We start from the raw sequence: 19533 nt of genomic DNA, 5'->3' as shown, positions 1-19533 counted from the left end.
CAGAGATGATGGACTCTAGAATGGGTCAGGACTCTAGAATGGGTCAGGACTCTTGGGATATAGCACCCAGCTCCTTCAGCAGTATGAATTTGTCCAATACTCCAAATTCCTGGATGGGGTATTTTGTGGTCTGTTTTTTATGTCTAGCAACCAAAGAGTCAGTGTTGGGTTCTGTGCTTTTCAAAGATTGGTCCTGGGGCAACTGGGTGGCTCAGCGTGGTAAGCGTCTACCTTCAGTCAGGTCATGATCCCAGGGTCTTGGGATGGAGTCAGGCATCAGGCTCCCTGCTCATTAAGGAATGTGCTTCTCCCTCTCCCTCTGCTGCTCCCCCTGCTGCTCTCTCTTTCTCTGTCTCCCTCTCTCTCTCAAATAAATAAATAAAATCTTTAAAAAAAAAAAAAAAGAAATATTGGTCCAATGTCAAGAAAATGCTTGGGAAATATAGCAGCTCTATGGGACGTGGTAAGGCCACAGCAAAGGTGAGGCTTCTGTTGCCTTTGAGTGTAAGAAGCTGTTGATAGAAAGAAGTTGTCATGCCCTAAAATAGACCATTAAACTCCTTATACTCTGTGGAAGACAGAATATTCCATTGCATGGAAAGCTCACTGACACCAAGATTATATATACTTTCTCACATTATAATATGGAACAGGAGCCCACTGTTAAAAGAAAATGTTGGCTATGTACTCTGGAAACAGTTGAACAATTGCAAAATGAACTGGTCAAGCTAATAGGCCCCTAAATTCAGAACAAGCTCCAGGAACATGTAAAAGCAGATACATTCTTCAGTGTAATTTTAGATAGGAGCACTGGTATCTCTTCCAATGGAAATCTCCCCCTCTTTGTGTGCTGTTTTCACCAGAGGGCAGAAGGTAAGGTGGAACTTTGTTAAGCTCTGTTTGATTTGTAAAGGCTGCTGACATGACTGAGAGTCTCTTGCAGAGAATATAGCAGTCTAAGGTTTACCAGAGGAGTACCTGTGGGGTTTCATTTATCCGTCAATGGTCAGCTGGCAAGGATTTGTGACAGCTTCCACAAGGTCTTTTTCTTGACCTCTAAAACATGGGAGATGGCCTCAGCTGTTATTTGGTCCTATGCAGTGGAGCCAGTTACCAGGCTTCTAGACACCGTGGGCAAGTCATGGACTGCTAATGCTCTGCTTCTCAGAGCACTTCACCACTTGGCTGGGTTTGCTGCAGGCATTCCTGAATGAGTAAGGGAAATCCTGGGAGGAGGAAGAGGAGTGGGAGAGAAGCATCAGAGAAAATGCCACATGGAGCAGACTCTCAGAGTCTGAGCCTTTTCACAGCTAAGTGTACAATCACCATTAACATTTTTCAGGAAATAGGCTCCTACAGCAGTGCTGAGAGGCCTCTTTTATTCTTTTATTTTTTATTTTTTTGGCCTCTTTTATTCTATCAGCAAGTTTGACTTTACAGTGATGATGCTGTGTGTTGAATACATTTTTTTCATATCCCGAGTCCTTGCCTCAGGATATGCAGCAGGCTGATACTGACCCCGTTCACTTGTCAAATGATGCCAACCTTGTCATCCAGAGGTTTCTGAAGATGAGGGGAAGTGGGACCCAGGCTTTGTGCCCTGGTACAGTGAAGTAAAGTATGAGAATAGAAGGATCTCCTCCCACTTTCCCCATGATGAATGGCCAGCAAGTTCCCATAATGTCTTCATAGCCATAGGCTTCCAAGAGAGCCACAGAAAGGCCTTGTTCATTCTCCTTCTGAACCATGTCATTTCTGATGTGCAGGAGCAGCTGTTTAAATGCTAACTGTGATACATACATACATACATCCCACACCATCTGCATCTGCTGGAGAATGATGAGTCTGAGATGGTACTCTATGAGGCTTTCCAGGGAGATAGTCCCTACCTGAGTGAGTATAGAGCAGAGCTGCAGAGGATGGCTGTTCCTAGGCAAGGGCAATAATATAATATCCTTGCTGCCTTACACTTGAATCTCATTTCCTACCCCAGTATCAGTACAGCTGTCTCTATTCCAGCCACTATGTTGGCCACTATGCCTATTCATGTCCAATCTGCAGCAGGAGAGAATCTGATGAGGCATTCTGGAAGGGAGCCAAGACTTGCCTGGGCTGGCCCTGACATGAATCCTCAGGACATCTGATGGCCATCAGGTCTTGGATGACTTTGACCCATACACACACAGAGTGGCTAGAAGGCTGAGTTGCTCACCTTATAACTGGTACTTGGAGCTTGCCCCAAGGCAAATGTATCTGCTGAGCAGACTTTTGGGTTTTGCTGTTTGACTTATGTGATTATTTTAAAACGGCTTTCAAGTGTCAACGGAGCTTGTACTTGTACTAGAGAAGGTAAATCTTGTGAACTTTAATGCAGTCAGGTTGAGGGACAATTGCATAAGAGGCAAGTAAGGTTGCTCGATATATTTAAAATTCAATCAGTGATTCAGTAAAGAAAATAGAACTATGTGTGGAGCTCTTAATGCAAGTGGCCTTGTACGTTTTCTTTACCTGCTGTTATTAGATTAAAACTTTGTGGAGAAACCCAAGCACGCTTTTTTTTTTTTTTTAAAGCAACAATATCTAGTATAGAGTCATTAGTAGGGTCAAGGAATCCTTTTATGGGACCTGAGAGACAAGGGAGAGAGAGAGTAAAAAGGGGATCTTCAGACAGAAGGGAAAAGATAGAAAAAAAAGACATACATTGTGAGTGCATCTGGGTGTCTGGCAGAGAGAAGCAATGTGGTTTGCTGGAAAAACACAGGCTGCAGAGTCAGCCCTGGGTTCACATCTCCCCTCTGGCCCTCTCTGTGTGATATTGGTTGAGTTACTCAACCTTTTAGTGGTCCTTCCTTCCTAAAATTGAGGTTTGAAAACTCTCTGTGTTTCCCTAAATATTGTTGGAAGGGTGAACTGGGATAGAAGATATGAAAAATACTTTGTAAATTATAAATTTGTTTATGTAATTAACTACCCTGGTGCTAAGAGATTTGTAGTGAGATTATCATTCATTGGTTCATTTATTTAGCAAACTCACATGCACACATAATGATTATAGCTCTCATCTGTTGCTAACAAGTGCCAAGCCCTATGCTCAGTAAGGCCCTGTGGTCCATAAGACAGCTTCCACCCTCAAAAAACTCTAGCTGTGTGAGGGGACTGCCTTCTGCCAGCGCAGGACTGCAGCCTGGGATGAATTCGCCTGATAAGACTGGGCTCCATAACCTGGGGCAGCCTCTCCCTCAGGAGAGTTGGGTTTGGTTTACTCTCACTTCTGTGCTTATTGGAACCTGAGAATAAGGAAGGGCTTTTCCTCTGGGAGGGCTGCCAGAGCTCTGGAAAAGTGGGAAGGAGCACTCTGCGATGGCTTTGTTGGAACCCACTGATATTCTTATTCACCTGTAGAATGAGTTTACCTCAGAAAGGTTGGGCTGTCTGCCTGGGGAAAGGTGGCAGAGATGTAGGAGGTTTGCAGAGAGAGCTGGAGGGTTGGTTGGGATCCTAGGGTGAGGTTGGTGCTCCTGCACCAATGAACAGAGTCACTTCTGAAAAACTAAAGGGACAGAGACATGTAGAATGGCCATTAGCTCTAGAAAAAGTACTTATGATGTCTCAGGTGGCTTGATACTTCAATACTTTGGATTTCTTTGACCTACTTTATCTCCTCATTGAGGGTTCCAGGAGGTGGGGAAGTGACTGTGATAGGAGATTGTATGCTATTGTCAACAGACACTTTGATGATTTTCCCAATACTTTCTGTGACTCTGAGCAAGTTACTTGCTTTCTCTAAACTTAAGCTTCCTTCATGATAAAATAAGGATGATGAGTGTCAACTTCAAGGGCTTTTAGGACTAAATGGTACTATCTATATCAGGGATCTGCACACTTTTCTTGCAAAAGGCCTAATAGTGAATATTTTAGACATTGCTGGCCATACAGTCTTAGCCACAGCTATTAAGTTCTGCTTTTTTAGTGCAAAAGCAACCATAAATAATATGAAAGTGTTATGGAGCCCACTTTACCCCAGAGTATTTTTATCCCTGACCGTGGTTCTGAAATCCAGAGAAAGGCAGTGAGACTTTCCCTCTGCTGAGAGGTCAAGTTCTAAGATGTTTCAGAAGTGAGTTTTTATGGACGCCTGGGTGGCTCAGTGGTTGAGGGTCTGCCTTTGGCTCAGGGCGTGATCCTAGAGTTCTGGGATCGAGTCCCACATCGGGCTCCTTGCATGGAGCCTGCTTCTGTCTCTGCTTCTCTCTGTGTGTCTCTCATGAATAAATAAATAAAATATTTAGAAAAAGATTTTTAAAAGTGAGTTTTAGGTAGACAAGAGCAAAGAAACAAAATCAGAGGGCCCTTGAAACACCACTACTTTTTTAGTAAGGAAAAGGGCAGGTGATAAAAGTAGAGGGGTGGTAAAAAACAACAACAACAACAACAACAGACAGACTCTGGGTAGAGATGGCTGATAGAACACAAATATCTAGTTGCATTCCGTCTTAATACTGCACTACAAAACTGTGATGAGACTCCTTAGATATCGGGGAACCCTTGTTTATCTTCTCATATTTAAGCTAGGGGGTGAAGTAAAAATGAGGTTCTCAGTTGTTGATTCAAGCTTCACTATAGGATAATTTTACTGGGAAAGTCCAAATGCCAACAACATTTCTTTAGAGGATGGGAGGAAGGGCAGAGGGAAAGAGAAAATCTTAAGTAGACTTCATGCCCAGCATGAACCCAACATGAGACTCCATCTCAGAGCCTTGAGATCATTACTTGAGGTGAAATCAAGATTAGATGCCTAACCCTCTGAGCCACCAGGCACCCCACCAACACCATATTTTGTCCTTTGTGCAGTTGCTTGGCTTCCCCATAACAAAAGGCTCCTCTGACCTGCCTGGAGGGCAGAGATAGCCTAGAGCCTGGGTTAGAGGGCTCTAAACACTGGATTCTAAACACTGAATATACTCCAGTTCCCTTAACCCTGCTCTTTGGGGTATGATGCCTCCACCCTCAACTGTGAGTCTTCCAATCCCTCTGCCTGCATTTGGGAGAGGTAGTCTCTCACCAACAAACAGAGGGAGAAGGGATCCCGGGAGCTCCTATTTCTCAAATAGCTTTAAACTAATCATGTTTATTTTGTGCCCCCAACCCAAGTTCCAGCTGTACCTAATTCACTAATTCCTGAGCTTTTATTTTTTTAAAGATTTTATTTATTTATTCATGAGAGAGAGAGGCAGAGACACAGGCAGAGGGAGAAGCAGGCTCCGTGCAGGGAGCCTAATGTGGGACTCAATCCTGGGACAACAGGATCACTCCCTGGGCCAAAGGCAGGTGCTAAACTGCTGAGCCACCCAGGGATCTCCAATTCCTGAGCTTTTAAATGATGCTACTGTTTAATTAGCAGTAGCACCCTGGTTGATTATTAATTTCCTAATTGATTTGGGATTAAGATTTCTTGGGTCTGCTAAATCAATTACCTCTGGTTGATCAGCATTTCAGGTGCAAAATGTTATTGTTGCCTTCTGTTCTCCCCCATGCTTGTGGATTTATGCTGATATGGACAGCCTTCTTCAAAAGCAGTCTGGATTCTAACCTTCTCCCTACTCAACCCTTTCCCTTTACTGCTTTCACATCTCAGTTAATGGCAACCCTATACTTTCAGTTGTTCAGGCAGAAGTTCAGGATAATTCTTGAATCCTCCTCTCTCTTACTCTGTGTGCACCAGGATATCTTATAGGCTCTATTTTCAAAAATATGCAGTAGCTGACCGTTGCTTACAGTGTCCACTGCTACCTCTCAGTCTAAGCTACCAGCATCTCTCATCTGGATGGTTCTAATCACCTACCAATTGGTTTTTCTGTTTCTGCCTTTGTACACTTTATTTTTCTTAATGCAGCTAGAGATTAGGCCCTTTAAAACAGAAGCCAGATATCCTTCATTTTTTCAAACCCTCCAGTGGCTCCCTCTTGACCTGTCTACCTCCTGTTAACTCTCTGACTTCATTTCCTACATCTCTTCGTTCCTTCTGTTCCAGCCTCTCTGTATCTTGAACATGTTCCTACCCTAGAGCCTTTGCACATACTATGTCCTTTGCTAAGAATGCTCTTCCACCAGATACTCAAACAGCTGATTCCTTCACTTTCTTCAAGTTTTGGTTCAAATGTCATCTCACCAGAAAATACTTTTCTGACTTATCTACATGAAGTTCCAGCCTGCCCCTCCTGACAGCCTGCTCTGTGGATTTCAGACTTGCCTTCAGCCCCCATGATCACATAAGCCAATGTCTTGCAAAAACAATACCTTAACATATATCTCCTACTGATTCTCCTTCTCCAGCTAAGCCCTGACTGATACACACAATATGTCATTTCATCTGGAAATAGTTGAGCAATATCTAAATGGTAAGGATTCTTGAAAAACAAACAAAAAACAATACACAATTTCATCATCTCACCTAGACAAAAATCAAAAGCAGTTTCTTGATATCATCAAATGTTCAGACCTCCAATTGTCACATAACTTCATAATACTAAAAATATTTTTGAACTACTGATTTTTTTTTTCCAGCATATTTAGTTAGGGAAGGAAAAAGTCTGGAAATGATTTTCTTCTTGGCTCCAGCAGAGGGCCTCAAGTCTCATGTGTCTCATTTTCCAGAAGAAAGTAGTTTGGTTTCTCCTATAATCTCAGTCGTTTGGCCCAGTGCTTACTTAGCACATGGTAGATTTTTGGTAAATATATGATGAGTGAATGGATGAATAAGTACGTGGGTGAAAGAAATATTTTTTAAACTTGTATTCATTGGCTGTACTCTGTGCCAGGCACTGGCAATATGCTAAATTTTCTTTCTTTTTTTAAAAATACTTTATTTATTCATGAGAGACACAAAGAGAGAGAAGCAGAGACACAGGCAGAGGGAGAAGCAGACTCTATGCAGGGAGCAGATGTGGGACTCGATCCCAGGACTCCAGGATCATGCCTTGAGCCAAAGGCAGACACTCAACTGCTGAACCACCCAGGAATCCCAATTTTCTCTTTTATTATAACCATCCCATGAGGTAGGTATTATCCTTATTTTGTATATGAGGAAATCAGAGCTCAAAGAAATTCAAAGGCTTTATGAAGATCATAGAGATAGAAAATCTTTGAGTTAATGTAGATCTATAATTTTATTTTATTTTTTTAAAGATTTATTTATTTATTCAGAGAGAGAGAGAGAGAGGCAGAGACACAGGCAGAGGAACAAGCAGGCTCCATGGAGGAAGCCCGACGCGGGACCCAATCCCTGGATCACACCCCGGGACGCAGGCAGTGTCAAACTGCTGTGCCACCAGGGCTGCCCTAATTTTATTTTTTAAGTGTCATATAAGACATCTAGAAAGTGTATACATGGTTGAAAAAAGGGAACACCTGTAACTACTGGCCTGTTACAGAACAGCACTGCCACCCCAGAACTTGTTATGGACCAAATGTTTGTATCCCCCAATATTTATATATTGAAACCCCAACCTTCACTGTGATGGTATTTGGTACTTCAGCAGGTATTTAGGGTGAGATGAGGCCACGAGGATCAGGCTCTTGTGATGGGATTGGTACTCTTAAAAGAAGAGATACCAGAGAGCTCACTGTCTTTCTCCCTACACAAGCACAGTAGAAAGGCCAAGGGGAGCCTCAGTAAGAAGGCAGGCTGTTTATAAGCCTGAAAGAAGTCTCTCACCAGGCACTGAATTGGCTGACACCTTGGTCTCAGGCTTTCTGGCTTCCAGAGCTGTGAGAAAATAAATGTGTGTTGTTTAAGTCACCTGTTCTATGGTACTTTGTCATGGCAGCTCTAACATACTAAGACACTCATGTATCCCTTTCTAAACACTACCTCCATCTTCCCTCAAATTTAAGAGTAATAATTTCCTTGCTTTCCTTGAGAGTTGACTTTCTGTGTTTAGTTTTGCCGGTTTTTGAACTTCATATAAATGGAATTATTCATATGTGTTTTTGTGACTTGATTTTACCCTCAATGTCACCTTGGCAAGATCCAACCATTTTGAGCATAGATTTACATTTCTTTTGTTTTCATACTATACGGTATTTTTTAGTACTATAGATATATCACTATATAGACCCTTCCATTTTATGGGATAGGCATCTTGGCTGCTGGTAAAAGCATTCTTAGGCATGTAGCCTGGTGTACATTAAAACATGTATGTCTAGGTATATACCTTAGACTAGAATTTCATTTGGTACGCATAGCTTCAACTTTATTACCAACTGATAATACCAGTTTCCCAGAATGGTTACATTAATTACATCCAGTGCATGAGAGTTCTAGTTGTTCCATACTTACCAACATTTAGTGTTGTCAGAGTTTTTAATTTTATCAAACAATGGGTGTATTATGATGATTCATCATAGTTTTAATATGCATTGCCCTAATCTATAAATGAAGGTGAGCACCTTTTCATATTTATTGAACAGTTAGATTTCTCCTTTTGTAAAATGGCTTTTCACTTGCCTTTTTCTCACTGATTTGTAGGAATTCTCCATGTAATTTGGAAACTAGTCCTTTATCAGTCATATACATTGCAAATACCTCCTTCCACTCTGTAGCTTATCTTTTCACTCTTATAATGGTGTTTTTTGAGGAATAGAAGTTCTTAATTTTAATGTAATTGAATATCACATATTCTCTATGGTAAGCGCATTTTGTGCAATGCTTAGGAAACCCTTCCCTTACTGAAGATCTTAAAATTTTTCTCCTCTTTTCTGTTCTAAAACCTTTGTAGGTTTGTCTTTCATGCTTAGGTCTCTAACTGACCTGCAAGTAATTTTTGAAAATAGTGTGAGGAAGCAGTCGAATTTCCTTTTTTTCCTCCATATGGAAATCCAGTTGTCCCACATCTTTTTCATTGCTCTGGTATAATACTTCTGTCAAAAATCAAGTGTCTGTATGTGAATGAGTATGTTGGACTACAACATTCTAAAGCCAAACTCCTATCTGCCATGTGACACTGCCTTTTCCTGTGACAGGAAATGTGACAGGCATAATGGGCTTTAGATTCAATCAGACCAGAATCTCAACTCACAGTCTCCACCTCCAAAGAAGTTTACTAGCTGGGTAATGTTGGTATGTTATTTTACCTCTAAGCCTATGCCTTTCCTGCACGTTACTGTAAGGAATAAACACAATTTGTGATACTAATCACTTTTATCTTCACTTATATTTCAAATGTAAGCACTTGTTTTGGTTGGGGTCTTGGGGCCTAGGTTCTATAGTATTAATTTTCTATTGGCCGTGTAACAAATTGCCATAAACTTAGTGGCCTCAAACAATACCCATGTATTACCTCCAAATTCTGTAGGTCAGAAGCCTGGGTGAGCTCAACTGGGTTCTCTGCTTAGGGTCTCTAAAGGCTGAAATTGACAGGTCAAATCTGGTGGAGCTCTTAACTGGAAGTTCTGGGGAACTATGCTTTCAAGTTTATGCAAATTGCTAAAAGAACATAGTTGCTTGCAGTTGTAAGACTGAGGCCCCTGCTTTCTTGTGGGCTGTCAGCCAAGGGCTGCTCTTCATTCCTAGAGGCTGCTCTTGGGTTCTCTCATGCCTGGCCTTCTCCATCTTTAAGTTAGCAATAGCATATCAAAACTCCTTCTCAGGCTTTGAATATCTCTGTCTTCTGGAGCAAGTGCTCTACCTTTAAAGAGTTCACGTGAGAAAAAAGCCTACCTGGATAATCTCTCCTATTTAAGGTCCACTGACTGGTGACTACATCTGCAAATCCCTTTTGCGGTGTACAACATAATCTCCCGAGTAACACTAGGAGGTAAAGTGGCGGGACCATGTTAGACTTCTGTTTATCATAATCTTACTAGATATGTTACCAGGACTGCAGATTTCATGATAGTTCATCTGGTAAGAATTCTTTGATGTATGTTAGAAAACACAAAATATTTCATTAGCTTATTCCAAGTTCCCGAATCAGCTAGAAACATTGACTGTGATTTGCCTTCTTGGACTCATGGCCCTCTTCCCTGCTTAGACTTAAATGTCTTTTCATGCAAACTCTTGGTTATTTGGATACTATTTTTATCTAATATATCTATACTTTATTACCCACTCGTCATCCTTTATGGAAATAACACCAACCAACAAATACATTAAGTAAGTATATTACATTTATAGCACTTATCCAAATCCGAGATCACACCTGGCAAGGTGTTACTCCCATAGTAGGTATTTCTTAGAATTTTGTTGAATGAATGAGTGATTAATAGCAGGATTTGCCCTTCAGTAGCCTACTGTCTATTTTAGAAATAAGTCATATACACACACAAGATAAATAAGAATTTACCTAACTAGTTTGTATATATGTATATATGTATTCCTAACTAGCTTTTTATTTTTATTTTTTTTAAGATTTATTTATTTTTTCATGGGAGACACACACAAGAGAGGCAGACATAGGCAGAGGAAGAAGCAGGCAGGGAGCCTATTGTGGGACTCAATCCCAGGATCGCCAGATCACCACCTAAGCCTAAGGCAGATGCTCAACCACTGAGTCACCCAGGTGTCCCCTGTACTAGGTTCTTAAAAAAATATTTATTTGAGAGAGACACACACACACACAGAACGCGCAAACAGAAGCTGGAGGAGAGGCAAGAGGGAGAGGGAGAAGCAGACTCCCCCTGAGGAGAGAGCCAGATGTGGGGCTTGATCCTGGAGGTCCAGCATCATGACCTGAGTTGAACGTAGATGCTCAACCACTGAGCCCAGAGCCCAGCCCCCCCCCCCAACTAGTTTTTAAAAGGTGGTCCAGTAGATCATAGTGTGTGTGTGTGTGTGTGTGTGTGTGTGTGTGTGTGTGTGTAAGGAAAGCTTTGTGGAAAGGAGCAGAGCTAAATTAGGGCTTGAGAAATATGCATGATTTGGATGGTTGGGAGGATGACCCACAGGTGAAGGAGTGAGAATTGTGTGAGCAAGGATGCATTTTGGGAATGGAGCAGCCATTCTGGGTGGGAATCAGATCTGAGTGGCAGGTTGTAGCACAGAAGTTTTAGATGTCAAATAAGATACAGAAATGTTTGACTCAATTACCTCAAGGAGCCAAAGGCTTTCCAAAGTGAAGTACTTTGACTTCTCTTGAAGTCAAAGAATAAAGGTGATATTAATGCATAATTTTCTTAGTTCAATAGGAAAGATTTCCTAAGAAATTTTTCCTCATTTTAAGAACTTCCTCTCATAAATACCACCTTGGGTCCTTAGTAGAAAAAATACTGTTTGCAAGGCAACAAACACATTTCAAATAAAAATAAGAGTCCTTTATTCCATATTCAGCTAACCAACAATCGGAAATAATGTTGATTGTTTTTTTTTCAACATTGGACTTGCCGTAGTTCTTTCTCATCCTACGTAGGAAAGTGGTAAGTGAGGAAATCTCAGGACAGCATCAAGTACACTTGTGGGAACAGTGGGCAAAACACACACCACGCTGTCAATGGAGAAATAGCCCTAAGCAAAAGCCTAGAAAGGCAAAAAGATGTGTTACATGATAGCCTCACTAGGAGTAAATGTTTTATAGGAGGACCGAGCCATATGAAGGGTAGGTGAGAATGAATTCATACACACAGGCTGCAATCTACTGACTAGTGCCCTGAGTGGGAATCCCACTCTGGAAAGACTGCAGTTTCCTGGGAGATTTTCTATGTGTCTCTGTCTTCCAGATTCTGCCCGTATGACAGAGCCTGGCCATGGCCACTATCCTTGGGGTAAAGGAATCTTCTCCCCCAGATACTATATTCTACTAGTCTGAGGTATCTCAATGTTTATGGGATTGCTAACTCTTAGTTAAGAATCAATGGGAGGAAGCCATGATGCAACATATCTAACTGTGTCAAATGCTTAATGGGCACCTGCCCATTAATGGGCAGCTTAATGGGCACCTGCCCTTAATGGGCAACTTCCAAACTTGCCAGGAGGTATAGGGCACTTCTGAGGAAGGAAAAATGCAAACTGAGCCCTGAGGTCAGTTCTTCAACATCAAACTGTCATATTCTCAACTTACTGTTCCTAGCACTTGGAATAAAAAGCCTGACCTTGATGGCCTGTCTCTCCTCAGTTCTCCAACAGGCCAGCAAGTGGATGGTAGGGTCCTTGGAGAAGCATTGTGCCCAGAATTGTTGGGGGACTCCGCAAGAGGTGCTTTGGCATAAATCACTATCAGAGAGGTGCATGACCTAGGTACTTGACTTTCGTTGTATTTCCTGAAGATGGACATTTCGCTGACATTGTCTTGTGCTACTCAGGCTGGTCCTGGGCAGCCCACAGGCTCCAAGAGCTGCTTCACAAGGCTCACTCAGAATCCACTGTGTGGTTGAAGGCGTGTTGGGACTGCCTCTGCTTCCTGGACGAAACATACAGGTATACAAGAAATGCCAGACACAGCAAGGCCACTGCTGTGAAGAAGGCGAGGATGCCCAGAAAGGCAGGTGGGTCCATAGGCAGTCGGATCAGAGGGCTTTCGGCTGGGATCTGGTTGGTCAGGCTGAGCATGTACCCCAGAGACCAGGCTATGCTGCTGTTCCCCACCTGTATGGTAGAAAGATGGCTCAGTTCTCAGGGTAGGGTTTGAGTTGGGAATTACACGTGTCCCACCATCATCCTCATGAAACACCCACCTGAAACTGCAGTCTAAGGTCAAAGAATTTTCTCACGTTCAGACACTGGCTAGAATCCAGGTCAGTGAGACCACAAAGGCTTGAGGGCCCTATGCTCAGCACCGTGGAGAAAACCGTCAGAGCCCTCACAACCTTGTCACAGCCAAATGGCATAAGGGCACAGTTAACAACAGTGGGAGTTTTTCTACTGTCAGATACAGAAGTGTCTGTGGCCAAAGAAAGGGTAATGTGCAGTTTACTGAACCCAGGACCACTTCTAAGCACAGGGTGTGAGTCTAAATAGGGAACAGGCTGTGTCAATTTCTTATGTTCCATCAGTTTTTGTTTCCATGTTTTTAGACTGTTTATTAGATACAAAAAAGTTTCCAATTTGCAATCTTAAGAATGAATTCTGTATCATTATGTTATAATCCTCTGTACCTTGAACAATCCTCTTCATTTTAAAGACTCTGGTCAGATATTAAATAGCTGTACAGAAATCTTTTTTAATTACCATTTCTTTTGGGTTGCCTGATAGTTAAATTTTTAAAAATTTTTTAATCTTTCCATGTCTTTATGCTTAATGTCTAAGGGTTTCTCTTATAAACAGCATATGTTTGATTTTTAAAAATACAATCTGCAATATTTGTGTTTTAACTGGTAAGTTTAGTCAATTTATGATTATTGTCATTATTGATATATTTGGACTACTACTTCCTAGTATCTTAGTTTTAAATTTTCAGTTCTACTTTCCTTTTTCTATATTTTTTCTTTTCTTGCCTTAAAAATGATATTCATATATGAAGTCCCCCTTTATAAGATGGACATTTTAGGCCACTCTTATGACCCCTTACCTGCTCTCTTCACATTGGATATTAGCAATACTGAATTTTGGGTTGTTATGTATGGATGGACACTTCTCTTTTACTTTTCTTTGGTGTAAGTTTTCTTTTTTTAAATATACATTTTAAGCCACCACATAATTTATTTTTACTGCCTATATTTTTACAACCCTTGGATTTATATCTCTTATTATTTGATTATTTCCTCCAAAAATATTTTTGACATCTTTGTGTGGCATATTTTCTTTTTATGCCTTCACATTTGAATACTAATTTGGCTGTATATAAACTTCTTTATGAATAAAGGAAAGGGACTTGAAAGCTGGAATTCTATATCCATCCAAACTGGTATCCAAGGGACGTCATGTTCCATTCTTATAATGTATTTTCCTGCTAATTAGATTCATTAGAAGCAAAGCTTAGAGAGTGCATGCCCACCAACAGTCCTTATATGTCTCCAGACAGCCTTATCTTTTTGTAGATGACTCAATTTTATTTATGTAAAAGTAGACAGTCACAGGCATAATGCTGGTTATTGATTGGTTAAATCTAATTATTGCTAAAGCTAATATTGAGTAGACTGACTTCAGGCTTTATATCAGCTATTCCTGAAATGAGAAAATTCTCCTCGAACCTGGGGAACATAGTGCTGGGTGAGTCCTGCCTGAAAGCAAGGTCTGGAGGGTGACAGCTATGATTCCAGCTTCAGGCCATCCTGAACACTTGACAGTAAATACAGTGACCTCAGGCACATTCCGAGAGAAGCTCTTACTTCTTGTTTGCTGTAAATCCCTAATACCCTAAGAGAGAGCATTTACCCTGACATCTGCATAAAATGGAGAGCAGTTAGTTACCATCCTCTTAAAAAAAATTACTGCTCTATTTAAAGCTTCTTTTCTGGATGAAGTCTGATCCTTACAATATTTATATCTCTCAACAAACATTTAGTAAACCCCTTCTAGGTTCTTGCTCTGTGCTGAATTCTAGGAATGTGAAAATAATACAACAGGTCCTGCCCTTGTGGCGCTCAGGGTCTGTGAGCTCTTGGCCTCTGTTCCTTCACTCATGTGGAAGGGTCTCCAGTGACACCTTCTCTGAATTCTCCACTATCTCTTCTGGAAAGCTCACAAGGGATCAAAGGCTCATCAGCTTCCCTTCAGCAAACTGAAATCACCAATACCCTCATAATTTCTACATTTCTTTCATGTATATATGCACAATACCTTTAAAAGGAAGAGGAGAAAACAACCTGTGCCTTGACTTACTTCTTTTTTAAAACGTATTTGGGGCCAGGTCTCCTCGGTGAATCTGTATCCATTTACAAGCAGGTGGTAGATATAGTGGGCTGAGAAGCAGTAGGAGCGGGCATATACCTCATCAAACCTAGGAAGCCGCAGTGGGAGCTAAAGAGGCAATTCCAAATAGGTGAGGCAGGCATATTTGAAAATGCATGTTTCAGAACAATTTTAAAGAATCTCATCACTTAGAATTTCATAATACCATCACCATAAATATTCCAGTTGTACCATACCATAATGAAAATACCTCTAGGGAGTATCATGCTTCTTCTGTATCACATACTGTTGTAACCATTGTGCCCATGGTCAGAACATTAGTTCACAATGTGGGTACGAGGTAGGTTCCTTATTACCACATTTTGTGGATGTGGTGAAAGTAGAATGGCATAAGGTCCAGATTCGGAACAAACGTACACATGTACAAAAATGGAATATATTCAACTCCACTTACTGTTTCATACTGATGCTGCCCCTTTCTCTGTAAATACTGACCTGACTCCAGCTTTCAGAGCAGAGATCCCAGGTGCTTGAATTGAAGGCGTTCAGGGAAAAGCTCCCTGAAAGATTGAAAGCACTGACTGTGTAGTAGAATCCTGCAAAAGCCTGGAAGGGGGTAGCACAGAAGAAAGTCAGTTCTCAGAATGGCATGTAATATGGAGCCTCAGGGTGGGGAATAAGAAAGTGGGAAACAGATCAGCAGAAGAGAAACAAACGTGAGAGCTAAATCTTCAATGGGGAAAAAGGGAATCTTTTAGTGATTTTTGCTCTTACCACAAATGCCCCTTTAACTTTTGGCTGGTAAACCCCATCAAAGGAACAAGCTTCTTGGTCATGGCAAGCTTCGAAGTCAAACAAGGAAGCCACCTTTTCCCTACACAGTGATGGGTCCCCGGTTCCTTCAAAAGTGATGATGTCATCAGGATCATAATTTTCAGGCCTCAGATCTGCTGTGCACAGGCTGTCAAATATGTAGCCCCCAGTGAAGGTGGTGACATAATTCTGAGGGTAACAGGGGTTGATGATACTGGTTTTGATGGGAGAATTCTGGAGGAATGAGAGGGAGGGTGTCAGAAACTACTCTTTTGTGGAGGGCCAAGTGTTTCCCTTTTGCAAATCTTCACTATTGTTACCCTCCCATGCCAAGAGAGATATGGATGAAAAACATGCCATTTTGTGTCAGTGTGTACTTGAAGGCAACTGTCAGGTTGTCTTGAGAGCTCCACTGGGGGTGGGTGAACAGTTACCCTGCACCAGGCACGAGGTTAGGCTCTTGCTCACGTTATCTGACCCACCCCTTAAGGCAGTCCTATGAAACAGATTGTATGAAATTCATTTTGATGGGAAAACAAGATATGTTTAGATTAATTGATCATTTTGAATAGAAGATCACCTATCCAGTTAACAAAATAATCCAAAAGGTTATAAATAAGTATATTATGAAAATTAAGGTTCCATCCCAACCACTTCTAGCCACCAGATCCCCTCCCTAGAAGTAACCTTTATTGCCAATTTTTGTGATTTCCTACCAGAGATACTTCTTATATGCATATGCAAATATCTTTATTTTCCCCCTTCTTTCTTTTTCTAAAAAGTAGAAATGGTAGTACTCTATACACACTGTTTTGCCCTTGCTTTTATTACTTAAAAATATACCTTTCACATCTTTTCCTTTGTACATACAGAATGGCCTCCTCTTTTTAGTAGCTGTATAGCACTCCACTATACAAATATTCCTTGGATAAGGAATCTCCTCTATGTGAATATTTAGATGGTTTCCAATCATTCTGCTATTATAAACAATGGTCCAACAAATATCCTTGTTACATATAAATCTTTGATCCATTTGTAATTTATTTGGTGTAAAGATTGTAGTAGGGAACCTGACTTTACTTTTTTCAAATGACTATCCAATATTTTATCTACTGGTGAAAAATATTCTTCTTATGCTAAATTCTAAATATTCTTGGTCCTATTTATGGACTCTCTTTTCTAAGATATTGGATTAGAACTCTGTCCAATTTCAAAGTCACCAAGCATCTCCTGTAGTAAAGTCTTGACTCACAATATTTTTTTCTAACTCTTCAGTTTAGTGATGCAGGAAATTGAGGTACACAACAATTTAATACAATCATTTAACAAAGACCAGTGACAGGACTCCACACATAGGCCTATAGAAGTCCAACACTCATCCAGTGTAGCTCAAATCTGTGTCCTCCAGGAAGGTCTTATAATGACTGAGTCTGTGGAGGCAGCAAACAGGCTCCTTTCTGATTCAATAGTATGAAAAAAATGATTTCAAAAATTAATATGTCTAATTTGTAACATGTCACACCAGGGTCACTCTGTGGCTGAAATATTGGTTTAAAGGGGGGGGGGGAGAAATCAATCAGATGGTTATTTAATTTCCCCCTCCAAATCTGACATACTTTTTAAATCATTAAAACACAATAAATTATTTCTGGCTTGGTCTGGAGAAGAAGCAAGAGAATATCAATTATCTTTGGCTTGGAACATAGAAGCAGCTCAGTAAAGATTATTTCTATGATCTTTTTGGAGTTTAAATGATTTGTGATGGCATTCTTAAAATATAATTTGCCAATGGTCCAAGTTTCTCAGGCCCTCAACTTTCAACAAATTTACTCTGAATAGTGTTTGCACAGCACTGGCTGTTCACAGCATATCTTGATCTTAGAGAAATCTTCCCAAAAGTGGAAAAACAGCAATAGGGACTCTCCCTAATAGTGACAGAAACTATTAAAAACACATACAAAGAAGCAAATATAAAAGGAAGGTACAAGACCAAAAATGAAAATTATGTTTTTTGAAGGATACAAACTAAATAATTGGAAGGATATTTTTAAATCCTATATAGGAATTTATAATATTATCAATAAGCAAATTTTTTTACCAAATTAATTTTCACTCACCGCAACCATAATCATAATCTCAATGAAAAAATTCCATTTTGTCACTACTTAAAATGTTTTGAAGTTCAGAATAAATGTCTGAGAGTAGAAAGAAAAACTATTGCAACTAGAATAGTTGGCTCAAAAATGGGAAAATGGATGAATTGAATAGGAAATCCAGAAACAGATCCTCCTTATCCACGGACTTATTAATAGAATGTCTCAGAATCCCTGAAATTATCAGATTGTCATCACAACATTGTTGGTGGGAATCTGGATGGTTTTTAACTCTTTGGAAGATTGCCTATTTATTCACTTATATAAAAAATATACATATTCTTCAAGTCTATCCTATAGCAGCAAAATCACTAGTTCATAAGGTCATATGCACAAGAAGCTTCACTGCATTAAGATTGCTGCAGCAAAACAGGACATAGCCTTATGTCCATCAAGATAGGAATGGTTGACAAATTGTGAAATACTAAAAGGTAAAGAAAGTTAGAGATTGATCTGGAAAGTCTAGAACAACAACGTATCAAGCTGTGAACAGGGAAGACATTTGGTGAATGGGGTTGGAAAGAGATTCTTTCATTTTTACTTTAATGTTTTATGCAGTTTGACATTTTTACAATAAAAATGTACTTTCTTTTATAATAAAATGCCCAGTTCAGTTTTTCTTTTTAAATAATGATACCTGGAATATTATGTGTCCATTTAAATAATAACATCAAAGGATACTGAACAACAGAGGAAACTGCTCATGATTTACTGTTACGTAAAAGAAAAAAACTGGATACAAAATTATATATACTATATGAAGCCAAATTTGTAAATATACTTATTCCTGCATGAAAAAAAACTGGAAGAAAAAAAAAACTGGAAGAAAATGCAATATGTTTATGGTAGTTAATTCTAGGTTTTTTTTGTTATTTATATTTTTCCTTTTCTAAATGCAAACATGTCTGTTTTCATTCAACATGTCTGTCTTTAAAAACAAAAGAAAAAACTTTTAGGGAGCCTGGGTGGCTTAGTCAGTTAAGCATCTCAGGTCATGACCTCAGGGTCCTGGAAATGAGCAGTCAGGTCAGGCTCCCTGCTCAGTGGGGAGCCTGCCTCTCCCTCTCCCTCTGCTGTCCCCCACCTCCCCTACCTCCTCGCTTGTGCTCTCTGGCTCTCTCTGTCAAGTGAATGGATAAAATCTTTTTTAAAAATGAAAAAAGAAAAAACTTTCTTAAAGAGGGAAAGACAGTGAATGCATGTCTCTGGCCTCCTACAGGCTGTCAGAGACTCCAGCTCAGGGCAACTAAAGGCTTGTTCATACGAAAACAGTTTGCAAAGCATATATCTAGGTACCATTCTCACCACCCTGTGACAGATAAGGAAACCAGATCCAGACTGGTGGAATTTACTCAGCCAGTGTTCATGATGTGATCTTTATGAACCTCCTAAGTTGGGGCTTGGCAGTATGTATTTGGCACATGAAAGTATTGGTTAGGCAGGTCTGGACATGCATTTGTGGGTGATCCTCAGCACACCTGGATCCTTCGCCTCACCTGAGTCAGAAGGCTTTGAGGGCATCCAGAGGTTACCAGGCAAATTGGAGAGCTGTCCTCATCCCTGCGAGCTGACTGTCTACAGTAGAGGCTGGGGTCTCCCACATGCCCCAGGCCTGAGCTCAAACCTTGAGACCTACGTTTCTCAAACACAAATGAGACCTCAGACAGGTGGAGTACTTCCTGCTCTGCTGTAGATTCTTGGATGCATAATCATTCTTTAATAAGCATTATAAAAATAAAAACTCACAAATAAATATTCTTCAGGGCCAGCCAAATATAAGAGGTT

At 40.4% G+C, this 19533-nt stretch overlaps 1 protein-coding gene across 2 annotated transcripts in view; it reads right to left on the bottom strand.

Annotated features, from left to right (window-relative positions):
- Window positions 1-11295: 11295 nt before the first annotated feature.
- ENTPD3 (ectonucleoside triphosphate diphosphohydrolase 3) overlaps window positions 11296-19533 on the bottom strand; it is a 32801-nt gene continuing 24563 nt past the window's right edge. For both annotated transcript variants that reach the window (XM_041734546.1, XM_041734547.1), the window contains 4 exons: window positions 15557-15829; window positions 15278-15388; window positions 14753-14890; window positions 11296-12577 (listed from right to left, as the gene is read on the bottom strand). In XM_041734546.1, coding sequence (XP_041590480.1) covers window positions 12341-12577; window positions 14753-14890; window positions 15278-15388; window positions 15557-15829 — 759 coding nt within the window. In that variant the 3' untranslated portion in view covers window positions 11296-12340. The remainder of the gene's footprint in view (window positions 12578-14752; window positions 14891-15277; window positions 15389-15556; window positions 15830-19533) is intronic.

The sequence above is a fragment of the Vulpes lagopus genome, chromosome 19, assembly GCF_018345385.1.
Source record: "Vulpes lagopus strain Blue_001 chromosome 19, ASM1834538v1, whole genome shotgun sequence".
NCBI lineage: Eukaryota > Metazoa > Chordata > Mammalia > Carnivora > Canidae > Vulpes > Vulpes lagopus.
Note: the sequence above shows the minus strand (reverse complement) of the source record. Positions and strands in the feature narration are given on the sequence as shown.